The sequence below is a fragment of the Microcebus murinus genome, chromosome 16 (genome assembly GCF_040939455.1).
Source record: "Microcebus murinus isolate Inina chromosome 16, M.murinus_Inina_mat1.0, whole genome shotgun sequence".
In the NCBI taxonomy this organism is placed as follows: Eukaryota; Metazoa; Chordata; class Mammalia; order Primates; family Cheirogaleidae; genus Microcebus; species Microcebus murinus.
In genome coordinates this window covers 34,205,807-34,229,572 of record NC_134119.1, presented here as the reverse complement: position 1 = coordinate 34,229,572, position 23,766 = coordinate 34,205,807, and the positions used below count along the sequence as shown (strand labels likewise).

General features: G+C 50.3%; 2 protein-coding genes across 6 annotated transcripts; one reads left to right on the top strand and one right to left on the bottom strand.

The window, feature by feature from the left end:
- The first annotated feature begins 275 nt into the window (after positions 1-275).
- BLCAP (BLCAP apoptosis inducing factor) lies at positions 276-13,953 on the top strand. 3 transcript variants are annotated; one of them, XM_076011113.1, is made up of 4 exons: positions 3,062-3,263; positions 3,505-3,670; positions 4,458-7,045; positions 12,009-13,953. In XM_076011113.1, exon 4 carries the CDS (start codon positions 12,185-12,187, stop codon positions 12,446-12,448), a length of 264 nt encoding a protein of 87 aa, XP_075867228.1. In that variant the 5' UTR covers positions 3,062-3,263; positions 3,505-3,670; positions 4,458-7,045; positions 12,009-12,184; the 3' UTR covers positions 12,449-13,953. The 3 variants fall into 3 exon arrangements, 2 of the variants coding, with proteins under 2 accessions (XP_075867228.1, XP_075867227.1); XR_001151654.3 differs by lacking the exons at positions 3,062-3,263; positions 4,458-7,045 and adding an exon at positions 276-378 and having other exon boundaries at positions 12,009-12,189; XM_076011112.1 differs by lacking the exon at positions 4,458-7,045.
- NNAT (neuronatin) lies at positions 7,697-10,105 on the bottom strand. Of its 3 annotated transcripts, none has more exons than XM_012755037.3 (3): positions 9,941-10,105; positions 8,936-9,016; positions 7,697-8,710 (listed from the first exon to the last, which is right to left on the bottom strand). In XM_012755037.3, the coding sequence occupies exons 1-3, from the start codon at positions 10,010-10,012 to the stop codon at positions 8,618-8,620; spliced, it is 246 nt and encodes an 81-aa protein (XP_012610491.1). In that variant the 5' UTR covers positions 10,013-10,105; the 3' UTR covers positions 7,697-8,617. The 3 variants fall into 3 exon arrangements, with proteins under 3 accessions (XP_012610491.1, XP_075867226.1, XP_012610492.1); XM_076011111.1 differs by having other exon boundaries at positions 8,941-9,016; XM_012755038.2 differs by lacking the exon at positions 8,936-9,016.
- Positions 13,954-23,766: the final 9,813 nt, after the last annotated feature.

The window sequence follows — 23,766 nt, the reverse complement described above, 5'->3', positions numbered from 1 at the left end:
AATCTAAGTCTTGGTATGGAATAATGTTGATTTTCAAAAAAAAGTAATTGTCAGATTGATGGTATAGGAAAGTAGGTATTGTGATTTCACAAAACATTGTTCTATTCATAACATAACCATTTCCCGATACTCTATCATTTAGCCCCAAGTTGGCCATCCAATTCCAGATGAATTCCATTTGGTTGCCAGCTAAATCAGAGGCTTAGGGGACAAATGAGAAAGCTTGGCCTGGCTTTGCAGTCATTCCGTCACCATTCATTCAACAGTTACTGCCTCCAGATTGAACTTGGCCAGCGGAGACAGAAGAGGCCTAAGGGGGATTCGGGAGAAACGAACAAGATTGGGGGAGTGTGGAGCAGGAGACAGCAGGAGTCCTGGGTGAGTCTGGGTGTCTGGTGGGTGGGGGCAAGTTGGGGAGGCCTTGGCAGGAAGTTGAGGTCTGCTCAGCAAAGGTTTAAGGCAGCAAGACCTTCCAGGTCCCTCAAGTCAGAGCCAGGGTCGGTGTTGTTTCTACTGCCTGGAACTGAGCTGGGAGGGCGGAGCAGTCTTGTGGGCAGAGAGGAGAAGCACCAGCTGGGCAGGAGCCAGCTCCCTGGGAGTGAGAAGCCCTGGCCTCACCTTCTCCAGCCTTCTGGAGCCCAAAGGGAAAAGGGTTGGCCATTGAGGTCTTGTCAATGCCCAGACTTGGCATGAAATTGCTGGAAGATGATACTGCCCCCACCCCCAAAATGGACCTCTGATCCCTGCTCGGCAGCATATGTCACGTGCTATGGGATGGTGGGACCCCTTCCTTTCTTTTATATTTCTAGAGGCATAACATAGATAAAGTACATAAAGCCCCCTAGTCCTAAGGCATGGCTTGATGAATTTTTATTCATATAATCACCAGCCAGATTAAGATACAATCCTTTTCCTGCACCTCAGAAAAGTCCCTCATTCTCCTTTCCCTACTCCCAACCTGACCAGGTAACTACTATTTTGATTTCTATCACCAGAGAATAGCTTTGCCTGCCCTTAAAATTCATATGAATGGAATCATACAGCATGTACTGTTTTTGTGCCTGGCTCCTTTTAGTCCACATACCATACATGAAATTAATTCATACTGTTACATGGATCCATACTTTGTTCTTTTATATTACTATATACCGCACAGTATTCCATTGGATGAACACAAGACAATGTGTTTATCCATTCTCCTGTCGTTGGACATTGAGCTATTTCCAGTTTGAGCTATGAATAAATCTGCTATCAACATTCTTACACGAGTCTTTATGTAGACACAGGCACTTACCTCTCTTGGGTAAATTCCTAGGAGGGTAAATTCTAGGTCACAGCACAAGTGTACTGGATTTGGTACTTCCCAATTTATATGAATTTTAAAAAGTAGCACAGGTGTATGTTTAGATTTAGAAGATACTGCCACAAAGTGGCTGTACTGAGTTCCTGTGCTGTCAGCAGTATGCAAAACTTTTGAGTTGTTCTACATCCTTGCCAGCACTTAGCTCCCTCTTTTTCTAAACAAAAGCTTCCACTACAAGACTCCTGTTTCCCTCCAGTGTTAGACACCAGGTGTCCCTAGCATGGATGTGTTGATCCCCTAGTCCATAAGCAGCAGGATGTTAAGAGGCCACATCCAGACCTGTTTGAGTCTCAGCTAGAGGAGGAATGGACATCTCCTTGACTTGGATGTGACCCCAGGAAATGGGTGACCATGAGCATGAAACAAAAAGACAGCAGAGTGACAAAACTAATATGGGTCCTTGATGACATGGTCAAGCCATGCCATTCATCTGCCACTGAGTGGCAAGCTACTTATTTTTTAAGCCAATTGATTTAGGGATTTTGGTTTTGTGTGTGTGTTTTTTAACTTGCAACATAAAGGATAGAGTCCACAAACCCTCCTCATTCCCAAATCCAGTGGCGCTGTTTCTCTTCTCCACAGCATCATACCTGCTGAGCAGTCTACCCCACTGGCCACCACTTCTCAGTCTCCTTTCCTGGCTCTTCCTCCTCTGCCCACTCTTCTATCTACTGTCTTTCCCTTGGGTTCTCATCCGATGCCATGAGCTGTGTGCTGATGGCACCCACATTTCTATCTCCAGCCCTAGCCTCCCTTCCGAGCTGGGGAGCTCAGCTCATATAAAACTATCTATTCACCCTGTCTGCCTACATGTTGCCCAGGCATGTCAACCTTAACTTCTCAGAGCCAAACTTTTGATCTTCCCTCTCAGTTTGTTCTTTCTTCAGGCTTTATCATCACCTTGGTCAAGAGCTCTTTCACCTCAAGGCTAAATCCCAGCTAGGTGTTATTGTCCATCAGTACCCACCCAAGTTCAATCTTACGTCCTTTCCTTCTCCACCTCCCCAGGCCACCACTCTGTCTGAGTCACCATTACTTTCTTTATGCCTGAAAAGCTGTAAAAGCCTCCTAACTGATCTCCCCACACCCACAGCAGAGTACCTTCCAAGCCATGCAGCCAGGGTGGCCTTTTAAGAAACGCAAATTTGATACCATTGCCCTGATGAAAATGGCTTCCCTTGATTCTTAAAAACCAAATCTATTGTGTAGCGCTACCTGCCCTATTCCTCGCTCACCCCTCACCCTCACTCTGCTTCTTCCCACCTCCACATCTGGGACAAGTTGTTCATTCTGCCTAGAACATTTTCCCTCCTCACTTTCGCCCGGTACAACTCCTCAGCGTCCTTGGTTTCTTAGCCTAAATGCCGTCTTCCCAAGGAGGCTCCACCCTCACCTCCCACCCTACATTAGGACTCCGTTAATTTCTCATAACACTCTTTACTTTCCCTCGCAGCCCTTCCCATGATGCGTGACTATGTATTGATTTGATTAAAATTATTAGTGATTATTAGACTGGCAGCGCCTTCAGGTCACCCACTCTACTCCCATGCTCAGCGCTTGCACGTAGTAAGCGCTCGAGGAAAGTGCTTAATTAGCTAGTGAATGAACACGCTGACTCATTCGGTGCCCATAACAACCCAAAGGTCGGCGTTTCATCAGACGTGAGGAAGCTGAGAGTAGGGGTGGACCTGCTCGCCCAGGGTTGGGGCAAAGGGGAGGAGGCAGGGTTCTGACCCGAGGCAGCTCCCAGGCCGAGCCCCGATCTTTCGCTCCTAGCCGTGGCCCTTTCGTGAGAGGGCCAGGGAGGGAGTGGACTTCGAGCCACGAGAAGGTTCTCCCTGCGTTTACGGGCGACCCTAGGGGCACACCATGACCCGGGACTCACCCACGCGGAACTAAAGTACGCCCGCTCGACTCTCAATGAGTAAAGATCACAATCTGCTGCATATGCATGAGGGGTCCATGGGCCCGTGATTCGGGGCTGTCTAGCTGCGCCTGATTAGAAATTATTGGGGTTTGAAGGCCTCAGCGCTCTCAGACATTTGTAAAAGTACACAGAAAGTCCTCAGAGGGTCTTCTGTGGTGGATATTAAGGGGCTATCGACCGAGGGTGACCCTTCCTCTTTGGGCTGTGTGATCAGGCGTCGCCGTAGGCAGCCCGATCCCCGAAGGGGTCCTCAGCCGGCTCGACTAGAAGACGAAGGGGGCGTCTCCCCGGCTTCCTGCGGCGTCGGTGGCTGGCAGAGGTGGAGGCAGGCTGCGGCAGCGACAGCGACTGTGGCAGCGGCGCCATGGCAGGGCTCGCAGGTACCGTGGCATCAGCCTGCTGGGGGCGGGATGAGAGGCCCTCAATGCGGCCGCGCCGCCATGTTGTCCCTTCTGGGTCACCTTAGGCGTCGCCGGGTCCTCACGCTGGGATTTTCCTTCCGCACACACCGGGAGGGGGATGGGGGAGCACCCCTGTCCGCCGTCTAGTGATTGCCCTGCTTGGCCCTAGCCTGGGCCTTAGGGGTGTCTTCCCAGCCCAAGGGTGGGTCACTGGTCTCCTAGGTTCTCGCTCCGGCCTCCAAGGTCAGCGCCCTCCCAGAATAAGGCAGGCAGAGCCGGGGGGTGCGGGGCTGGGGAGCGCGACCACCGCCTCTCCGGCCCCAGATCCTATGGCGGGGGGCCCACCTTCTGGGAGGCCTGTCACTTTGCCACCACTTCGGTTGCATTTTTTAAATCAGAAGGCGTGGGGAAAAGAGTAGAAAAGGGTCTCCCGCCCCGGGTCCCCGCTTCCGAGTCTGGGGTGATAGGTTGACGCTCTGCTTCCAGTCGCAGGCGCTTCTTTCTCCCTCTAACTTTACCTCAAGTCGGGACACCCGTTCCTTTCCCTCTAATATGTGTGGGGAGTGGCCCTCAAGGGCAGCTGGAGGAACGGAATGCCTGGCACACTAATGGCCTGGAAAGGAAGAATGGGGGATGGGGGACAGTAGCTTTTTCCTTCCTTCTTCCAAATCTTTAGTTTCATTCCAGGCCTCCATGTCCCTTTTCAACGCTAAATGTTGGGAGACTGGGGTCTGTCATAGGAAAGAAACGGCCTTTCTGTTTATAGGTTCGGATCGTCTTTTATCCCCTTCAGGGAACTGGTGTGTTGGGACAGCTTCTCTGCCCTGCCTGACATGGTCCAATCATCCCATCAGCCTTCTGGACGGCAACACCAAAGCCGGCAGAAAAAAAAGTTCCAGCTTAAGTGCCAATGTCAAGTGTTAGATCTTATTTGCTTGTTTGTTTTAAATCAGAGACTAATTAACGTTGAGCAAATCTGTTCAAAGATTCAGTCACTGGAAGCCTGGTTGGTTTCCAATGACCAAGTCAAATCCATATCTGAAATTGGTCTTGTTAGAGTTGCTGCCAAAAACAGTTTTAACTTTTATCTGTAATATGTTGTTTCAAAGAGGAATCTGGGTTAGGCTGTCTTTTCTTTTTGTTGTTCTCCTATCTTTGAAACACATGCATTCCATTTCAAGCCTGTCACTGGGTGATATACCAAGGACCATGTGTTGCCTGCCTTTCTGACTTCCTGCTCTGGGAATGCTCAGGAATCTGGATCCTGCTGGGGTTTGGGCCCTATGGGAGGGAAAAGGGAGGGAAGGGAGGATAAATGGAATCATTCCCAGAGAAGATGGTGACAACATTTCTCTGGGGCATATAGAGGAAGTCAGAGGTCACCAGGGAAAAAGAGACTGTTGTTAGACTACTGTTTTGTGTGTGTGCATGAGTGCACATGTTTATATCTCTGGGGAAAAAGCTAACTGCAAATTCAGAATCTCCCTTTGGGGTGTTGGCTCCTAAGGAGATACAACATGTTTCAAAATAGTGAATGGCTCACAGCAAACCTCCCCTGTCCAACCCTCCTGTAATAAACTGCTGCTGGCCCTCCAACCCAAGCTCACGAAACCTGCCCCTGCCCTACTCCAAGAACAGACATCCCTTCCCTCAAATTCAAACACCCCGCAGATAGAGGTAACAGTGTCACATAGCACCCCACCCCTCTGAAGGTTGTGGTACCCAGCACCCCACCCCCCCTCAACTTCAATTCTAGGTTAAGAAATTTAACATCCTTCTCAGGGATTAGTCCCAAGGATCTCACCTCTTGCTGGATCCCACAAGGCCATTCCACACCCCTCACAACTCATTTGCTCTGTCCTTAGCCTTGTGGAGGCAGAGTCTTGTGGGAGCAGTGATGGTTTAGGGAAAGGGGACATTTAGTGCTGTGACTAAGGGCTTTGCAATAAAACACTAGTCATTTTCAACACCTCCCATTGCTCTCTTTCGGAATAAAATGTTTTAATGGTATAGCTTGTGGAAAAACATTATAAACAAGATATGTTTGGACCATTGCACAGGATGGGGAAAGTAAATGCATTCCTTTTGTCATCTCTGGTAGGTTAAGTTTGCTACCAGAACATAAGGGTTTGGGGGTAGAGAATGAAAGTAAGAAGCGGACATTGCACATTCAAGCCTAACCGTGCCGGTGCAGGCCACCAGGGCAGCCCTTGCCTGGATTTCTGTCATCTCACCATGCCACACTCAGAGCCCTGTTGGATGGATGGAGGAAAAGGGCTTTGCCAAGATCATCTGGAAAGCTCTGAGACTACCCGCAGCCTCTTGCCTTCTAAGGGGTGGGCACAGGAAATACTGTGTCCAGACCAGTCAGACTTTTCCATGCTGCTTTGGCCTGCATCCTTGAACTCAGCTACCTTGTCACTTGGGCTGATGTTAGAGCATCTGAGGCAATAGGACCATGGGCACACCCCTCAAAGGCTCTGAGGGGAGGGCCAGCCTTCATTGAGAACACATGTTGAAATATGTTCACGGTTCTGTGGGTTTAGTGTGGAAAACCACAGAAACTCCCAGTCTCGAGGCCTGCCAAGATACGGGCTTCAGAAGGGAGGGATTGCGGGCATTGCCTGCTGATGAGTCAGTCTGGGGCAAAAGGAGACCTGCCTCGCCTTCAGGCTATGGTAGCAGCTGTAGCCACACAGCCTAAGGAAGATGGAGCCTCAGATTGCACATTCTATCCAAGTCCTGATGAGTCCTGATTGCCACTTGGACAGCAGAGTGTTTCTAGTGTGTTGGGGTTCACACTGGGATCTTAGAGGCCCTCTTACAGAGGGGAACTGAAGGTGAGGGGTGGAGGGTGACCTGTTTAGGTTCCCTGGGTTTACTGATGGCAAAACCAAGACCAGAACCAACATCTCTACCCGCACCCCCATAATTCTCTGATGCTGAACCAAGTTGTAGTTGCCTTCAGGTGCTGGTGACTGGGCTGAGAAACCTAAGAGGCTTGCTTAAGGGAGGGAAACATGATCAGGCTCAAGGGGCCGAGGTACTTTGTGCTCCAGAAGTGTTTGTGACAGCTGTGACTAAGGGATTTGAGGAAATGGCAGGAAGAGAGATTTATGGCCCTCCAACTCCCTCCCTTGGTGTTGACCCAGGAACAGGTGTGTAGTGACAGGGACACATAAAGCCAGAGACAAGGCTGAACAGGCGGCAGGCCCATTTGGTGAGAGTCAGCTGACCCCATGTAAGAAGAGCCCCACCTCACTGAGGAGTGGGAGAGAGAAGTCTGAAGCGGAGCAGCCAGCCCACCACCCGCCCTGACGTGATGGCAGGGGAGAGCCCAGGGCCAGGGACCTGGTAAGCGTCCCTAAGAATAAGGAGGCTAGTGCTGGGAAAAGCAAGGAACCCAGTAATGGGAGAGAGGTTTACAGGGCAGGGTGGGGCCAGGCAGATTGCCCTTGGAGTGGCTCAGTGGTTGTGGGTCCTAGAGTGTTAAGATGGATGGAGGAAGTGCCACACCACACCTCTTATCTCATACCCATTGTCCAGGCCAGTGTCCACCCTGCCCTTTACTAATTCCCTTGGGGCTCTTGGATGGAGACCTGGAGTAAGAGTTTGTGCTCTGAAATTGCCCCCGGGGGTCCCTAGTACTCCATTTTGAGGGCTGTTCCCACCATTTTACCCCTCCTCCCATCTTTCCCATAATGATTATCTGCTGTGTCCCCTATCCCAGGACCACAAGTAAAGGCACTCACCCCTTTGGGGACGGGGAAGTAGTCCCTTATTCTGGGACACATGAAGTTGTCAGCTTCTTTTTGGGGAGGGGGAAATAGTCCTTTATCTCAGGACAGTGTTGAGATGGGGCTGGGTGTGTTAGGAGCCCACTTTATTCCAATCCCCCCCTCATTTCCTCCCTCCCCCAAGTAGTGTGCCTATTCCACAATGGGCACATCAGCCCAGTCTTAGAAGTGTGTGTGTCGATGCCGCAAAAGAAGCCACAGAGACAACTTTTTGGTGCGCCTCCACCACCCCACAGGGTCCTGGGACACTGTGAGATAGGGGAGGTACTTTTTTTTTATTTTTTCTAGAGGCGGTCTCTGACCTCCAGGAGCTTACAGTCTAGCTGGGGAGACAACTAAAAGCACACCTAAACAATCATTACAATTAGCGTTTACCACAATGTTGACCACAACTGCGTGAGACCTGGGAAAGCAAGATCAGTGAGGGGTCGGGGGCTCGGAGAAGGTGTTTTGGTAAAGATGGGATTCGTTTACTCTTTGAATAGGGCCGAATCAAGTGACACATTTCTTTGGGGTGGGGTGGGCTTGGAAGGCAATGAGGAGGATAGGGGCATTGAGGGAGCATAGGCAGCAAGGTTGGAATGCACGTGCTGTAGGCAAGGGACAGTGAGAGGGCCCCACTCCAGTTCTTAACCCTCCTCCCCCACGCCCTCCAGTCCGGCCACACAGGCACGCAGTTGGTGTTCTCTGCTGCACCAAGATTCAGGGCTTCGCTTGGCGATGTTGGAATGTCCATTCTGCTGGCTGGTGTGGTGTTTGGATCTCTGTGGTGCGGCCTGCTGGCATGGCCGTGGCTTCGGGGCTGGGCTGGTGCTGTCCCGACTTGGTCCAGATCAGAATGTGGTGCCTATGCCCGGATCTCAGGGATGTGCTCCCCCATTCCCCCTCCTCCCCCCCATGCCCCGCAGTGGGATGGGGCAAGGATTGGGAAGGGATCTGATATTGTCGTCATTGTCGGTACTGGTACTGCTTCTCCGGGACCTACCGGCCCCTCACTGACCTTGGCAAGTGCTCCTCTGGCGAGGGAACACAGGGGAACCCCCATTCCTGTGCGGCATTGGCTCCGGTGTTAGCAGAGATGGACAGGAGCATCTGATGATGCGGCCGCGCAGGGGTGGGAGCTGGGGCCTCAGTTGGGGGCCCGCTGTCTGCGCTCCCCCAGCACGTGCCGCCCGGTCCGCGACACGGTGTACGCCAGCTTCTGCAGGGAGTACCTGAACACCTGTGTGAGAAACCCAGGACCCGCCCTCAGTAAAGAGCACCCGCAGCGAGTCTGCGAGCTGCCGTGCCGCCCGCGCCCCACCCCCTGCCCCGCCCGCCTGTCCAGTGTGGGCTGGAGAGGCGGGCGCGAGCACAGCTTGTCCACGAGTCAGGGCAGCTGGAGCTTTTCCAACTGTGCTGAGCGCTGCATGGCGGCAAGCTGATTGGACCCACAACTTAGGTATACCTCACTTCTCGCAATGGGCTGTGTCCCTGGAGGAATTCGAAAAGCGAATCCTACCCAGTAAATGCAGCATTCCAGGAACACCTTGAAGGAAATATGCGATTCCTTTGGCAAAGGATTCCTTTAGCAGGGAATTTTTCCTGCGAAGGGAGCTTTTAGGGTGATTGATTTTACGGGCAAAGCGCTTTCTTCTGATTTCTTTTTACACAAAGCGCTTTTGCTTCTATTTGATTTCGTTTTTCCATAAAGCGATTTTTCCTTTTTTGGAAGCGCTTTTTTGCCCTTCCATTTTTCCTGTGAAGGGCTTTTTCCTCCAATTGTTTTCTTCAAAGTGTTTTTTCTCCAATTCATTTTTTCAAAGTTAGCTCCTTTGTCTAATTTTTTCCTGCAATGCGCTTTTTATCTAATGCATTTTCTACCAAGTGCTTTTGTCTGATTTATTTTCCTGCAATGCGCATTTTTCTTTTTTTGGTTAATTTTTCCTCTAATTCGTTGTGGGGTTTTTTTGGGTTTTTTTTGCGAAGTGATTTTTTCTTCTGAGAAGTGCCTTTTTCTAACTTATTTTTCGTCCCACCCCCGCAAGCATTTTATATATGTGTGTGTGTGTGTGTGTGTATTTTTTAAGAAAATTTCCCCGCAATGCGCAATTTTTTAAGGCGGAAAATTTTTGCTCTGCGAGCTGAAAGTCTCGCAACAGAAGCGCCCCGCCTCCCTCCCGGGGTCGAGTCTGGGTGTAGCGGGTTTTTCTTACCGCGTAGGTCGCTAAAAGCCTCGGTTGATCGTCCGCAGCGGTCGCCCGCCGCGCCCCGAGTCTTTGTTCCCAGCTGGGCGCGGGCGCACAGTTCTGCGCTAAGAGGACGGCGCAGGGAATGGACTAGGGACGCGGCGGCACTTGGGCGGGCAGGGATCGCGGCAATCGGAATAGGAGGCGGCAATCGCGACGCGGGCTTGCGGGTTCAGGGGACACGCGCTGGGAACCATCTCCCACCCGAATCCCAGCACACTTACCTGCAGCAGCACGCGGAAGATGTACCATCCGATGATGAGCAGCTCAGCCGAGGCTGCCGCCACTGCCGCCATGGTTCCGAGAGTGCCGAGTGGGTGGTCGAGAGCGAGGGTTCGCCGAGGTCTGCTCGTCTCTCGGAGTCCGCTGTAGGGCGCACTGCCGCAGCTGCCGCGGCCGCGCCTTAAGTAGCCGCCCGCCACCCAAGTGCGCATGCGCGCTTCGGGGGGGCTTCGTGAGGAGGGGTGACTGGGGGCGATCCTCATTCGCCAGGAGAGGAAAAAAATAATCCATCTGCTGTTTCCACACCGACCCCCGCCTCCAAAGTTCCATCTTAGCCCCCTTCCAGAAGATTCCACCGTGCTCGCTTTTGAATTTTCGTGTAAAATGAAAGGGTACCGTGACTCTGGGTAGAGGGTAGGGGATGCAAACCTCTCGGGGCTGCGCCCTTTTCTCTCTGAGCCCTGGCCTGCACGTTTGAGCCTAATCTCCGCTGCCGCCCTATACTCCACTTTAGGCATGGGTGGAAAACCGAAGCTAGGGAGGGATTATCTGCCCTGTAGAGAAAAAACGGTGCCCCTTTCAGGAGCCGTGGCATCACAGGCCCGTGCTCAGCACTCTTCCTAATATTCAATGTGTGAGTTTTAAGCACAGATCCTCTGCTTCATTAGAGTCCCCGCGCGCGTACCGCTTCTCTGATTCTTCGCATCCCGCTTCTTGCGGTGGGAGATCAGGATCTGCAGGCGCGGTGCCTACTGTGAGGACCTGAGCCAGGACGCTGCGCTCTGGGCGCAAAAGCGGTAGTCTCGGAGTATCTAGTCTGGGAGGGATGCGGGAAGGATCCGCGCCCTTTCTGTGCGCGGGAGGAAGGAGCTTTAGAAGTAGTCGGAATGTGTCGCGGATAGTTTTCGGCAGAACAAGTTGTTTCAACCTCTGTCTTCTGCTCGCCTCCCCCAGGCCTGGTAGGTCTGCCCTGGCCAGTGGGGTCCTTTGTACCCGTTGCGCCGAGCGGCTAGAGCTAGAAGCGGGGTTTCGCTACCGCTGCGGTAGGATCGCGGTAGGATCGTGGGTGCCGCAAGCCGGGTTTCCAGGCGAAGCGGATCCTTTTCCGAGCGCCCGTCTTACGGGTCCCTAGCGGGTCGCGATCGCGGGTTTTCTGGGCGGGAAGACCCAAACGCCGTTTCTGAGCGCGGCCCTCGGCATACCAGTGGCCCGCCACGCACCTCTCTCTAGCAAGCTGCCTGACACAGGGGCCAACTGGCATTTACCCTTGTGTGGATAGAAAATTAATTTTGATTAAAAGCTCACGGAGGTCAGGTTCTATCCAGTGCCAGCGGCAGATGGAAGTGTAATGATCCAAGCGAGTTCAGTTTGGATGAAATGGCAGAGTGATTTTTCTCTGCATTGACTTTCGAAGAAGTTGGCTGGTTTTGGCAAAATGATGCCGGGTTACTTGACAAAAAGCAAGCTCTGCCTAGGCTGCCATCTTAAAACAAAGTATTTGATGGCGCCGCTGCCGCCGCTGCCGCCGGCAGCCTCCCGGAGATCCCTTGCCTATACTGGGGGCCCGCAGTGCGCCGCTAACTGCCTTAACTCGCCACTCCGTGCCTGAGCACCTACTGCCGCTAGAGATAATAGATACAGAACCCCGTCCTTACCACATGGGGGCACAGCACGGAGCCCATGGCCGTTCTGGGGCAACCACAGGGCGGTATTGTGAGGTCTGGGCCCCTGAGGACGGGCCGCAGCCCCAGGAGGCGATACATGATCTCTGCTGGGCAGGGCCCAGGCAAAGCCAGTCCACTGTACAGACCGTGCCAGAGAGCCCTCTCCCCGAGCCCCCAGTAGAAGCCCAGGGGAGACATCCCAGGAGGCTTCCCGAACTGGTGACTTGGAGAGGAGTGGAACTTCCATGGGTGGGCAGGGAGGAAAGGGCATTCACATTTTGCTGTTGTTAACCATGATCCATCTTCCCAAATAAGTATACATTCTGTTCCTGTTTTTTTTTTTTTTTTTTTTGTCTGTCTGTCTGTCTGTCCTTTGTGTGTTTGTTGTGTTGACTTTTCTCTTCAGGATCCCTGCTGCCTTGGTGATCCCGGGCTGACAGCCAGAGAGCACAGCGGCTCAGCTCCTGGAGAGTGAGGGTTGAAGAAAGCGGAGGGCAGCCGCCTGCGCCCGCTGGCTCGCATTAGGTCGGTTCCTGCAGCGGTGCTTGGCAGCCTTGGCGAAGGCCCTGCCCGGCAGAGATCATGTATTGCCTCCAGTGGCTGCTGCCTGTCCTCCTCATCCCCAAGCCCCTCAACCCCGCCCTGTGGTTTAGCCACTCCATGTTCATGGGCTTCTACCTGCTCAGCTTCCTCCTGGAACGGAAGCCTTGCACAATTTGTGCCTTGGTTTTCCTGGCAGCCCTGTTCCTCATCTGCTATAGCTGCTGGGGAAACTGTTTCCTGTACCACTGCTCTGATTCCCCGCTTCCAGAATCGGCGCATGACCCTGGTGTTGTGGGCACCTAACAGCCCACTCTGTTAGCTTTCCAAGGAAGCAGAAGACGGGAGGGGAGGCATTGACATAGGTCATAAAGCATTGGAGTTTCAAATCCCGCAGCCGCGGGTGCCACATTCCTGATGGCGCCTTTTTGGCCTGTGATGTTTTATCCTTATAATGTGAATAATGGCACTGACCGGTGCTTTTATTGTAGAGTCCTGTAGTCATGGGTGGTCTTGTGGTTGTGTGTGTTCTGTCCCCATTTTGGTCCTGGCTGGTAGGATGGCCACCCCCCTCGCCTCACTACGGTGAAGAGTCTGCACCCATCCTGGTCAACTGCCCTAGAGTGACCTGGGCAGATAAAATCCCAGTGTCATTGTCACCTCTGTGACCCCTCCTTGTCAGGGTCTCCTTCCTTCCGTGAATATTAGTGACTCCCCATTCCTCTCCCGGTTTCCCTTCTCTTCTACCCCTTTCCTTTTTGGGGGAGCGCCTAAGACAGGGCTCATTTTTGCACTTATCTCAAATTTGAAGAGATTGCTGACGCCCAAGAGCCTCGCTTTTCCCTCCTTGTTTCCTTGCTCAGCAGGCTAGACAGAAAAATGTCTTGACTGTTTGTTGTCCACGAATCTCCCAATATTTTCTCCCCTTCATTTTTAAGAAAGGAAGCGACAGATAGATGTTGCTCTTTCACCTGGTGTCTGGGCTCCTGCTTGCTGGCCCAGCCCTACGTCCTTTGCCCTTCCTCCTGTCCTTCTCAGCTGTCCCGAGGGGGGGTGGGCTCATTGTGTCTCCCGTGCATGCTCTGCGGGATTGAAGTATTGTGTGTTCGTGTAGATCTAGTAGTCCCCAGCTGAATGAGTGGGAGAGTACTTGTGTGTTTCGTAACAGCCATGAATCCCTTGATAGGTGTTTGGATATTTTTTGATGTGCCCTGTGTATGTGTGTGTATGTATGTATGTACAAATACATGTGTGTATATTCCTTTTAAAGAAGCTTTATCGAATGTGTTCTGATTTTGAGGTTTAGCAGTAGCTAGCTATATATAGTAGGTGCCGCTACAGTTTTTATTTAGCATGGGGATTGCAGAGTGACCAGCACACTGGATTCCGAGGTGGTTCAGACAAGACAGAGGGGAGCAGTGGTCATCGTCCTCCCGCCAGGAGCTTCTCCGTTCCTGCGCATATAGACTGTGCATTATGAAGAATACACAGGAAGACTTTGTGACTGTCACTTGCTTCTTTTTCTGCGCTTCAGTAACAGTGTTGGCAAACGAGACTTTCTCCTGGCCCTGCCCACTGGGGATCAGCATGGTTGTCCTTCCAGTCTGAACCATCCATCTCTCTTTTGCCTGAGGGGAGAGGGAGGTGGGCCAGGCAGAGAACAGAACTGGAGGCAGTCCATCTAGGGAATGGGACTGTGAGGCTGCAAGGCCACACTTGTGAAACGTTTGGACTGCTGTTCTAGAGCTTTTCTTTCTGGTGTGTTCGTTGCACAGCTGTTTGAAATGTTTAATAAAGCTTTATAAACTTTACTTTGTGTTTTTATGTGGCTGCAGTCCATTTGGATCCTGGTGTTGGATTTCTGAGTTAGTAGGGGGCAGGGGGACGCATGGAGGGGCTGAGTCCCTGGCGCCAGAGTACCTTAGCCCGAAAATTTGATCTGCTCTCTGGAGAGCAGATGGTGGGGTTAGGAGAGTGGGGGCAGGGGGCAGGCCAGGCGGTGAACAGGAGGGAGTCTGAAAGTTTTCAGAGATGAGACATTTGTGTTTCTCAGCTCCCATGGCTTCTCGCCTGAAATTGTTTCCCTCCATAGGAGATTTGAGTAACCGATCCCTTGACAAACAACTTAAGACAGCTGGAGCTCTAATCATCAAGGATTTTTATGGTGCTGCTTTTGAAGTAAAAATAAAATGAAACCCCTTATGACATTTCAAGTGGAAAAATAAATAAGACTGGCTGTCCAACCAGCGGACTTAAGGTGATGGCTAGAAGTGCAAGAGTGGTTTGGTTCCATGTCTAGATGTGCTCAGACTCCATGGCCATGACCTTTGAAACAGAGGGCTAGCTTATCAGGGGCCTGTGCTCGGTGTGCACCTCTGAATCTCTTCCTTCTAGAAAGCATAACAGGAACACTGCCTGTTCAAGGCATGGGGCTCTTGTTAGGATTTATTGAGATAACAGTTGTGAAGGGCTTTGGCAATATCATAGTAGATGACCTGTTTTACCTACCCCGATTTTTAAGTTATTGCTGTAAAGTTGCATGTGGTTTTTCTCCAGCTCTTTTAAATTTCTCCATCGTCACTTTATCCCTTTTTTCATTTCTAGTGTTGCTTATTGATGCTTTCTTTTCTTGATCAAAACTTGCCAAAGATTTGTCTATTTTAGAAGTACTTTGAAAGAACCAAACTTTTACCGATCATATCTGCTGAATATTTTTCTAATTTGATTCCTTTGTGCTTTTATCTCTGAATTTTTCTTTTCTGGGTTTCTGGATATATTTTGTGGTTCTGCAAAGTCTTGACAAGCTAAGGAATCATCCAGGCCATCCATGGAAAGGATGGTTTGTTCAACAAACACTGAGACCCTATACTAGGCTTGCTGGGGATTTCAGGGGCAAGACCCAGGCCTGACTCTCCAGGAGCTCAGGATTCTAGCCTAGTGGGAAGACTTAACAAAATAGACAATTGCAAATTCCAAAAACAAAACAAACAAACAAAAAAGGCTTTTGTGTTCCTCCTCTCCTGTGGAGGCACCTGGATGATAAATGAAGCCAAGATTATTGCTTATTTTGCTCTCCCTCAGAAAGCAGCTCTCTGTTTTAGGTCAAGAGGGCTTACGAGACACAAACAGGCTTCCCTCTGAAAGATTTGTGGCCCTTTCTAGCAGGGAGCCTGCACCCCCACCACCCCAAGGTGACTGCCAAATCAGCATTCTGTATGCCTAACAATGCTTCCCACCTAGCAGAGCATCCTGCCCCCTAAACTGCCTCTCAAAAAAATGAAAAGTAGATACCTCTTCCTCTTCGGGAAAGGAATAGGAACACCAGGCCTTAGAAAAGCCTCGCACTGCAATTCCACAGTCACTGTGGCTCCTAGTATGAAATGGTTGCCCACATGGTAACTAGTTACTTACCACAAGACTCCATGAGGCCTAGGTCTGGGCTGCTTTAGGAACTGGTCCGTGCCTGCTCTGGGCCTTTGTTTCCTTATAGGTGAAATGTGTTTGGAGCAAACAGTTTTCCCAGCCCTAATACCCTAGTTCTTTCTCCCAGGGTCTTAGAGTCCTCTTGGACCCACTTGAGGAAGGCAGCAGAGTTCTGAGTAGGTGGCTGTGCACTTCCAGGATAGCCTGCATATGCTTTAGGCTTAGTGTACCATGCAAGCCCAGATATTGCCTCTGTCAGGAACCTTTCCTGGATTTCTTCATTTTCTACAGGGATCTGCTTGCCTAGGGTACCTCACCCAGCATTCTGCTGAGTGCTATTGTTAGGCAGGCTTCCTCTTCCTTAGTGACTGAGTTCCTAGATGGTATGGCCCATGAGGGCTCCTCCTGCCTCCCAAGGGGCCTGCATTATTAATCATTCCACCAGTATTTGTCAGAATGCCACGCAAGACTAGGCCTTGGGACTACACAGTGGACAAGGTGGAGCATCCCTGCTAAAGGGAAAGGGGATGACATTGAGTGTCCCAGGGAATACAACTATGGACTGTGGCAGGTGCTAGAAGAGAGAGTCTAAGAGGGGATCTAATGCAGGCCAGGAGGATTGACATTCGGGTGTAGACCTAAAGGATGAGCATAAATGCTTGACCAGTGAGGTAATGAGATGTTATTTTTTCTAATCAAGCATCTCTGTGCTTACAGATAAGAATACTGGGCTAAAAGTAAAATCAAGGACTACCAATATCTGGCTGTCCTAGAATCAGAACCCAGAAAGGCTTTTGGGGTCAGTCTGCTTAAAGCTAGAGAGCTATTGGGAGATATGAAGGGGTTCTAAGGCTGAAATGCCAGTGGCAGGCCCCACAATTCAGTTCTGAGAACTCTTCAGTTTTCAGCTGACTGGAAACCATCACAAAGAAGGATCTGATGGGGTTTGGGGGTGAGCCAGTCAGAACAGCATTGAAGGTGGGATTCTTTCAGCAGGAATAGGACAGCATTTGAGTGGTAAGTAGCAAGGCCGTAGAGAAGGCTGCCACCTCGTCTAGACCACTGGGAATGGGAGAAGTGGGTCTAAGAATGACCAAGTGAAGAAGGGATGGCAGGAGACAGGGTAAGCTGGGGAGGGAGGAGGCAGTGGGAGATGACAAGGAAAGCCAACTCCTGTTGAATAGTGATAGGAAAGAAGACCAGAGAAGGGTTGTCACCTATGTCTATTCGGTTGGTAGAGCCAGAATCCAGTCTCCTAGCACCCAGTGCAAAACTCACTCTCCACCCTGCCAAAACGTCACTGCTCTGAGAAGAGGAAAGAACTAAGAAGTGCTCTCCTCAGCAAGTGATGGGAGATGATCCTGACTGAGGGCTTGTCCATCCTCAGCCCAGCAACCCCCGCTCCCCAGTGTCTTCCTGAAAGTCTCAGGAAGGACAGAGCTTGCCAGGCTGGTCTGCCAGGCTGTAGAGTCAAGGAGAGGGGAATTAAATATGTTGAGCAAAACTTCAATTGTAGAGCAGGCTCAAGGTAAAGTACAGAAGCAGCTGGCTGAGCAGCAGCTGAAGGCCTCAGATTGAAGCCCTTGGTCTCCCTTTGGGACATTGGGAAAAGGACTCAAACCTTGGGTGGGAGATAGACTTGAAGGACCAAAGAACCCTGATGTGAGCCCTCAGGGAGCCCCAGGTCTCATGCCCTTCCCTTGTGACTGCACCTCCCTGAACCTCAGTTTCCTCACTGTAAAATGGATATCATACCACCCACCATAGCATCTGCCTCAAGGCACAATCTCCACTTATGTTATTTATTCTGTTCTGTGTCCCCTGCCACCAACCCTTACTGGGCTCAGGCCTCCTAGGTTGTACTCTGATCCTCCAATCTCCCACTCATTCATTCGTGGGAGGAGCATTTGCCAGGCTCCTTGCCAACCTCTTTGACGCTGGGGCACAATGAGACCATGCGCTCCTTGAGGAGCTCAGATCGGTAGGAGGGAGGGCATGGAGGCAGTCTTGTAGGCAGATAATTACAGTACCGGGTCGTTAGGGCTTTAGTGGAGTTAGGCAGAGAGATTGCGTGGGAGACCATATGTCAATACCTCAGTGTGAAGTTCCTTAATTATTTTTCACATTCTCTGAAAAGACAATCGCCTAAAAAGGAAAACACCAAGACAGCTTTTTCCTAGGATGCCAAAGTCCTGAGTTTGAGTCCCTGCTGGGCCACCAGCTTTCCCAGTGACCCTCATGGATTTCTCTCTCAGTAGTCCCTGCCAGTCCAGCCTCCCCTCCATGAGGATCAGAGCACGGATAACTTTGAGAGCACTTTGTCATATATGGGTGGAACATGACCCTTTTCCAAAGCCTAATCCTCTGAGTGGTTCTGGCCTCTCACCTCGTTTCCTGGGTAGTTTGTAGAAAGCTTGCACTTGGACAGCTTACCACCTCTTCCAAAGCGAAACCCTCTGCCAATCCCCTATCCCACACTGGTAGTGGCAGCCCTCTAAGGAGGGGGCAGGGAGGCAGGAGCTAAGGCCCTGGGCCTCATTCTCACCCCTTCTGGTGTGACTTGCTCTTCTCTACTCACTCTCCTGTAGGCCTCTGTTTCCCCATTTATAATCCAAGGATGGGGCTGGACCAGGAAGTCTTTAACATTTCCAAAGCCATCTTCTGTGAAACATCAGTGAACTTGATCCTTGTTACTCCAATCTTAGAGATATTGGTTTAAAGAAAGAAAGAAAATATGTTAAGACAATTACATATTTAATCAAAGGATCTTTTGCATTAAAGAATAAACTTTAAATCTCTTGGGTGTAGAATTGTCAAGGATCTTAGCTTAGAGCCAAGACAGACATGGAAGAGTCTATGCGGGAGGAAGATAGACAAAGCCCTTCAGTGGTTCCCTGTTGCCTGTGGTCCCGTCAAAGCTCTGCACAACCCCCGAGGATAAGGACTTAGTCTTTGTCCCTTGGCCAGGCACAGAACCTGCCTGACCAGGCCTGGTATAGTACATGATACTGGCTGGTTAGCTAGCCTGGTGGGTAGATGGATGGACGGTTCAATCAACCAATTGCTAGATTCCCTAAGGAATTCAGTGGCCTAGTCTTTCCTAGAAGGAAAGGAATTCAGTTTGCCTCCCAAGTCTCTTGGCACCTCTGAAGTGACAGAGATTATTTTCCAGCCTCCAGACTAGTATTTTGAACACAGATATGTGAGAAGAAGCTTGTAAAAGGCTCCACAACCTGGCATCCTCCCTGTGGTGACAGTCCACGTGTGGTTTGGGAGTAGCCCGGCCAGGTGGTAGACAGCTCGTAAGACCTGGATGTAGGTGGGCTCCTGACTGCTTGTGAGCTGGGGACATTCCCCCTTCTCCCCTCTCCCTACCTGTCCCCCACCCCAACCCCATTTGTGGGACTTCCCAAACATCCCCGCACACTTACAGGCAGGTGAGCTGGCAGGATTGCAGGGCATGGACCACAGCACGAGATTTAAAGTTTCACAGAGAGCCAACCAGAGCTCTGCTGGGAGGTTCTCTGACTTACCCGAGGGTTCACAGCTAGGCCAGGCTGGCCCTGGATTCCTGAGTCTGACCACAAACTTAGTTGGCCCTCTGCATTGTTCATCTTCCCGTTTCCCTCTTCTCCCGCCCTCATAGATCACGAGCACCCTCCCTCCTCCTTCCTCCCCACTGCAACACACCATGGGAGCACACCACCAAGATTCGGGTCCTTCCTCTGGCCCCATTCCCTCAGACCACTTTGAGGAAGGATCCGTCTTCATCCAACGCCCAGTCGCTCAGCTGCAATACCGTGGGGTTAGACTGCTATTCACAGATGGGCTAGGCCATTTGGGGGGGCCGATTCTTGGTAGTTGGCTTTTGGTTTTGTTTGTTTTTACTTACTGGTCAAATATGAACCAGTTCTCATTTCCACACTCAGAGCCGTTTTTATGAATGCCATATGGTCCCATTTTGTACTGACAGGAACTGGGGATCACAGGCGCATGGCACAGCTACTGCGACTCGTGGCCCTCGCAGCTGTGCCCCCTAACAGGCTGCATGTGCAGCAGGAGTGGAGTTCAGATCCAGAAAGATTGGATGGGGCCTCTTTATCCATGGTCTTGACAATGCTGCCCCTCTAGTCCTGCTTCTCTGGCCCCTTAATCTTCCCCTTGTCTGTCTTTTCATTCAGAGCCAGTCATCTCTAGCTAAAGACTACACCAGATGCCTCTTTGCTTTCAATCCTGTCCCTTTCCCCCATCGTCCAAATGGCCACTGTTGGGCTTCCTTGCCAACTTAGGTCATGTTCTGTGTCTCTTGACTTAACTTTTGCCCTTCATCATCACCTAGAGGATGGGGTTCTGTTTGTTAATGGGGCAATAGAGTGTTTTGCAAGCTGGCTCCCACCTACCCCCTGTGCCCCTACTCTGCTTCTCTAGGTGTCCAGCCAGATGAGCCCACCTGTCCTCCCTGAAGGGATGTCCCCTTTCACATGAGAGTCCAGAAGATTGCCTAAGGAGAAGGAGTCAGGGGAGGGTTTTTGAGAAAGAATATGAGGTCTCCAGTGGCAGCCACCACCAGCAAGAAGGGGTCATTGGATTGGTCAGTTAGGAGGTCTTGTCCTCCATGTCAGGGTCAGCAGAGTGATGGAGACAAACATCACATTGCCATGGGCAAAGGAGAAAATGAGAGGAAGAAGTAGAGAGGAGGGGACAGATTGCTGCTTTCAGATATGAAGGGAAAGAGAGAGGTGAAGAAGTGGAAGTCCCCCTTTGGACTGTTGTTGTTTTATTTAGCTAATATCTGTCAAATGCTTTTCTGGATCAGTCCCCGGTAGACATTTTACCAGCAATATCTCCTGAGACCTCACAGAACGTCCCAAGGTTGGCATGGTCATGTCCACTACACAGAAGAGATTCCCAAGATGGCGGGCAGAGCTGGAATTTGTACCCCGTTCCATTGCTGTGCACAGCCTCACCTTCACCACTCTCCTTGTCTCCCTGCAGCCACGAGGGGATGAGGGAGGTGGAGAGCTACTGCAAATGGAGAGCCAGGCTAGAGGCACAAGAGAGGTTTTGAGGGCTTGGATAGGACTGGAGGGCTGGAACACCCAACTTTTCAGAGGGGAAGGGGCCAGGGAGCAGAGAGGCTAACTATATTTAAGAGTCAAAGAGAAGATATGAGCCTATTAAAAACCAAGGGGGAAAGGAATTGAATATTCAACAAGTGTCTGAGTGGGGCACCTCCTCCAAGCTAAAGAGCAACGAAATGACCTCAAGAAGACAAAGGCCAACAATGAACAAGAGCAAGTGATGGCCTGTGTCCCAAGATGGCTGGAGTGGGCTGAACTTGGATGGGCAGGTGGGGACTTAGCCTTGGCAGCAAGTGTACAAAGACCCACCCACCCAAACGTGGGAGGCTTAGCCCTTGGTGAGTGACCTCAATCTGTCCTCAAGCCATCGCTGGGAGGTGCTAAGTAAATATTTGCTGATGTGAAATCAACATCTGAAATGGAAAATTAGATCAAAGAGGAAAAATACCTTTGTTATGCTATTGATGATAGAAGGGGCCAGGCATCTCATTCTTTGGCCAGTTAGGTGGGGCTGCCTGGGGTATTCAGAATTGATATGTACATGGTGGTCGGGACTAGGATGACCAACCCTTCCTGTAGGCAGAGTTCTGCACACTTTGCAAGGGTTTGGGGGCAGAGGATCTCACACAAGGTGTTCCCCATTCAGGGTCTTGAGTTTTAAGGACTCCTAAATAAACTCATCCTCCAGTCTATTGGGTGAATTTGCTTCCATCACTTTGGATTCTTGATGATCCCCATTTCTTTTTTTTTTTTTTTTTTGAGACAGAGTCTCGCTTTGTTGTCCAGGCTAGAGTGAGTGCCGTGGCGTCAGCCTAGCTCACAGCAACCTCAAACTCCTGGGCTCGAGCAATCCTTCTGCCTCAGCCTCCCGAGTAGCTGGGGCTACAGGCATGCGCCACCATGCCCGGCTAATTTTTTATATATATATCAGTTGGCCAATTAATTTCTTTCTATTTATAGTAGAGACGGGGTCTTGCTCTTGCTCAGGCTGGTTTTGAACTCCTGACCTTGAGCAATCCGCCCGCCTCGGCCTCCCAAGAGCTAGGATTACAGGCGTGAGCCACCGCGCCCAGCCCCCATTTCTTAGAGAAGAGAATAAACTCCAGGTCTCCCAGCAAGAACTGGCAGAAATAGGCCTGTCCCCCTCTGACTCTGCTGTGTCTTTTACACACTACACCACTTCCTGAACAATATACAGTCTCACCACGTAATCCTTTTAGAACCAGGGTCCAAATATGTTTATCATCAAGATTAGGTGGGCAGAGTCGGCAAGGATGCTTTTCACTCACTTGCTGGGTGGCTGTGAGTCACCTCCCTTCACTGGGCCTTGGTTTTACCATCTGTGAAATGAGGCAGTTGGACCAGATAATCCTCGAGTTCCTTTCCAGCTCTAGCATCATCCTCAGATACGCTGCTGCCTAGAGCAGTAAGTGAGTAAAGGGCATGGTGACCCCAGGCTGTGGGCCAAGTGTGCATCTTGGAGCATGGAAGAATTGTGACGATGGCCACAGCCCCCTTGAAGATGACCTTGGAGCTGGCTGAGATTATTTTTCGGCTGATGGTGGAATCTCCTGGCAAAGTCCATACAGGTAGGTTGGTGCAGGTGAGGAGTGGGGAGGGGGCTTTTCTTCTCTTGTGACTCCTGAGTAATGTTTCCTTGCAGAGTTGGAAGCCTCCAGGACTGGCAGATGCCAACTAGATTCAGCTATTCATATTGGCAAAGTAGGTGACCCATCTTTCTACCACACTCTCCTGGCAGAGCTTCCAGAAAGGCTTTCTGATCTCACCCCTTAAATGCCTCCCTGTATTTCATTGTCACTATGCCTGGAATCATACCTTCCTGTAGCCTTCCAGTTCCCTGTCCAGGTGGCGTGTTCTCTGGGAAGACTATGGCCATAAATGCCATAATCAGCTAGGAAGATGTTTATCTCAGAGCTAGAGCCAAGAGGGGAAGGCTTGTCCAAAATTGGGGCTCAGACTGTTGATTCACTAGAAAGAAAAAAAAGTCCATTCCAACCTCACCTCAGAGCACACACCCAAATGCAAGAATTTTGTTAAAAGGTCAAAAAGGAGATATGAACCCATTAAAAACTAGGGAGAAAAGCAATTGAATATTTAACAACTGTCTGACTGGGGGAGCCCTTTTAAGCTAAAAAACAACAAAATGACATCAAGGTGGCAAAGGCCAATCAATTTGACTACATCAGAACTAAATAGTTTCAAAGTCAATATCACAAACAACCAAAAAGCAGAGTGGGTAAAATATTTGCAGATGTATAATATATAAATGAACATACCCAAAATTATAACAGTAAAAGTAAAGCAAATAAGGTTCTAAATCACCCACAGTTTTCAGAGAAATGAAATGGAGTTAACTAAGAAAAATTTTGGAAAAATATTCAACTTCGCTAATTACCAAAAATCAACAATGAAAACAATAAGGAAATAAAAGTTTTCACCAACAAATTAGGAAAAAAAAGTTTAAGAATACCCAATGTTGATGAGGATACAGTGGAACAGGCACCGTTATATGCTATTGGGGGAATGTGCATTGGTGTACTCTTTTGGAAAGTATTACGGCAGAAGAAAAAGTTTTAAGAGAGGATAAATGGCCTATATCTTTAAACAACATATATTGAGTGTCTGCTTTGTGTCAGGCATGGTGCTAGTTTTTAAAATAGGAAGGTAAGATATGATCCCTGCTCTTAGGTGTACAAAGAGATAAAAAAGACACACAGATACTAAAATGATACACAAGAAGGAGCAGGCCAGAGATATGCTTAGGACATGGGAGCATGAGGCAGCGGGGTTGGGGGTACAGGTGTGAAGCTTTATGGGACTATCCAAGGAGGTTCCTAGAAGAGGTGATTGGCGAGGGGGAGTTACTCAGGTAGAAGGCAGAGACAGGAGACAAGCATCATGGCTGAACTCGTGGGCAGTTGAGGCTGCTGAAGCATGAAATAACAGCCTGGGGCTGGACAAAGTGGAACCAGATCACACAGCGCCAGTATGTTTAGTTGAAGAGTTGGGTCTTCAGTTACAACAGGGAGCCGCTGAAGCATTTTGCACAAGCAGGTACCATGGTAAGATTTCTCCTTTAGGGTGATTACTCTGGTTGCC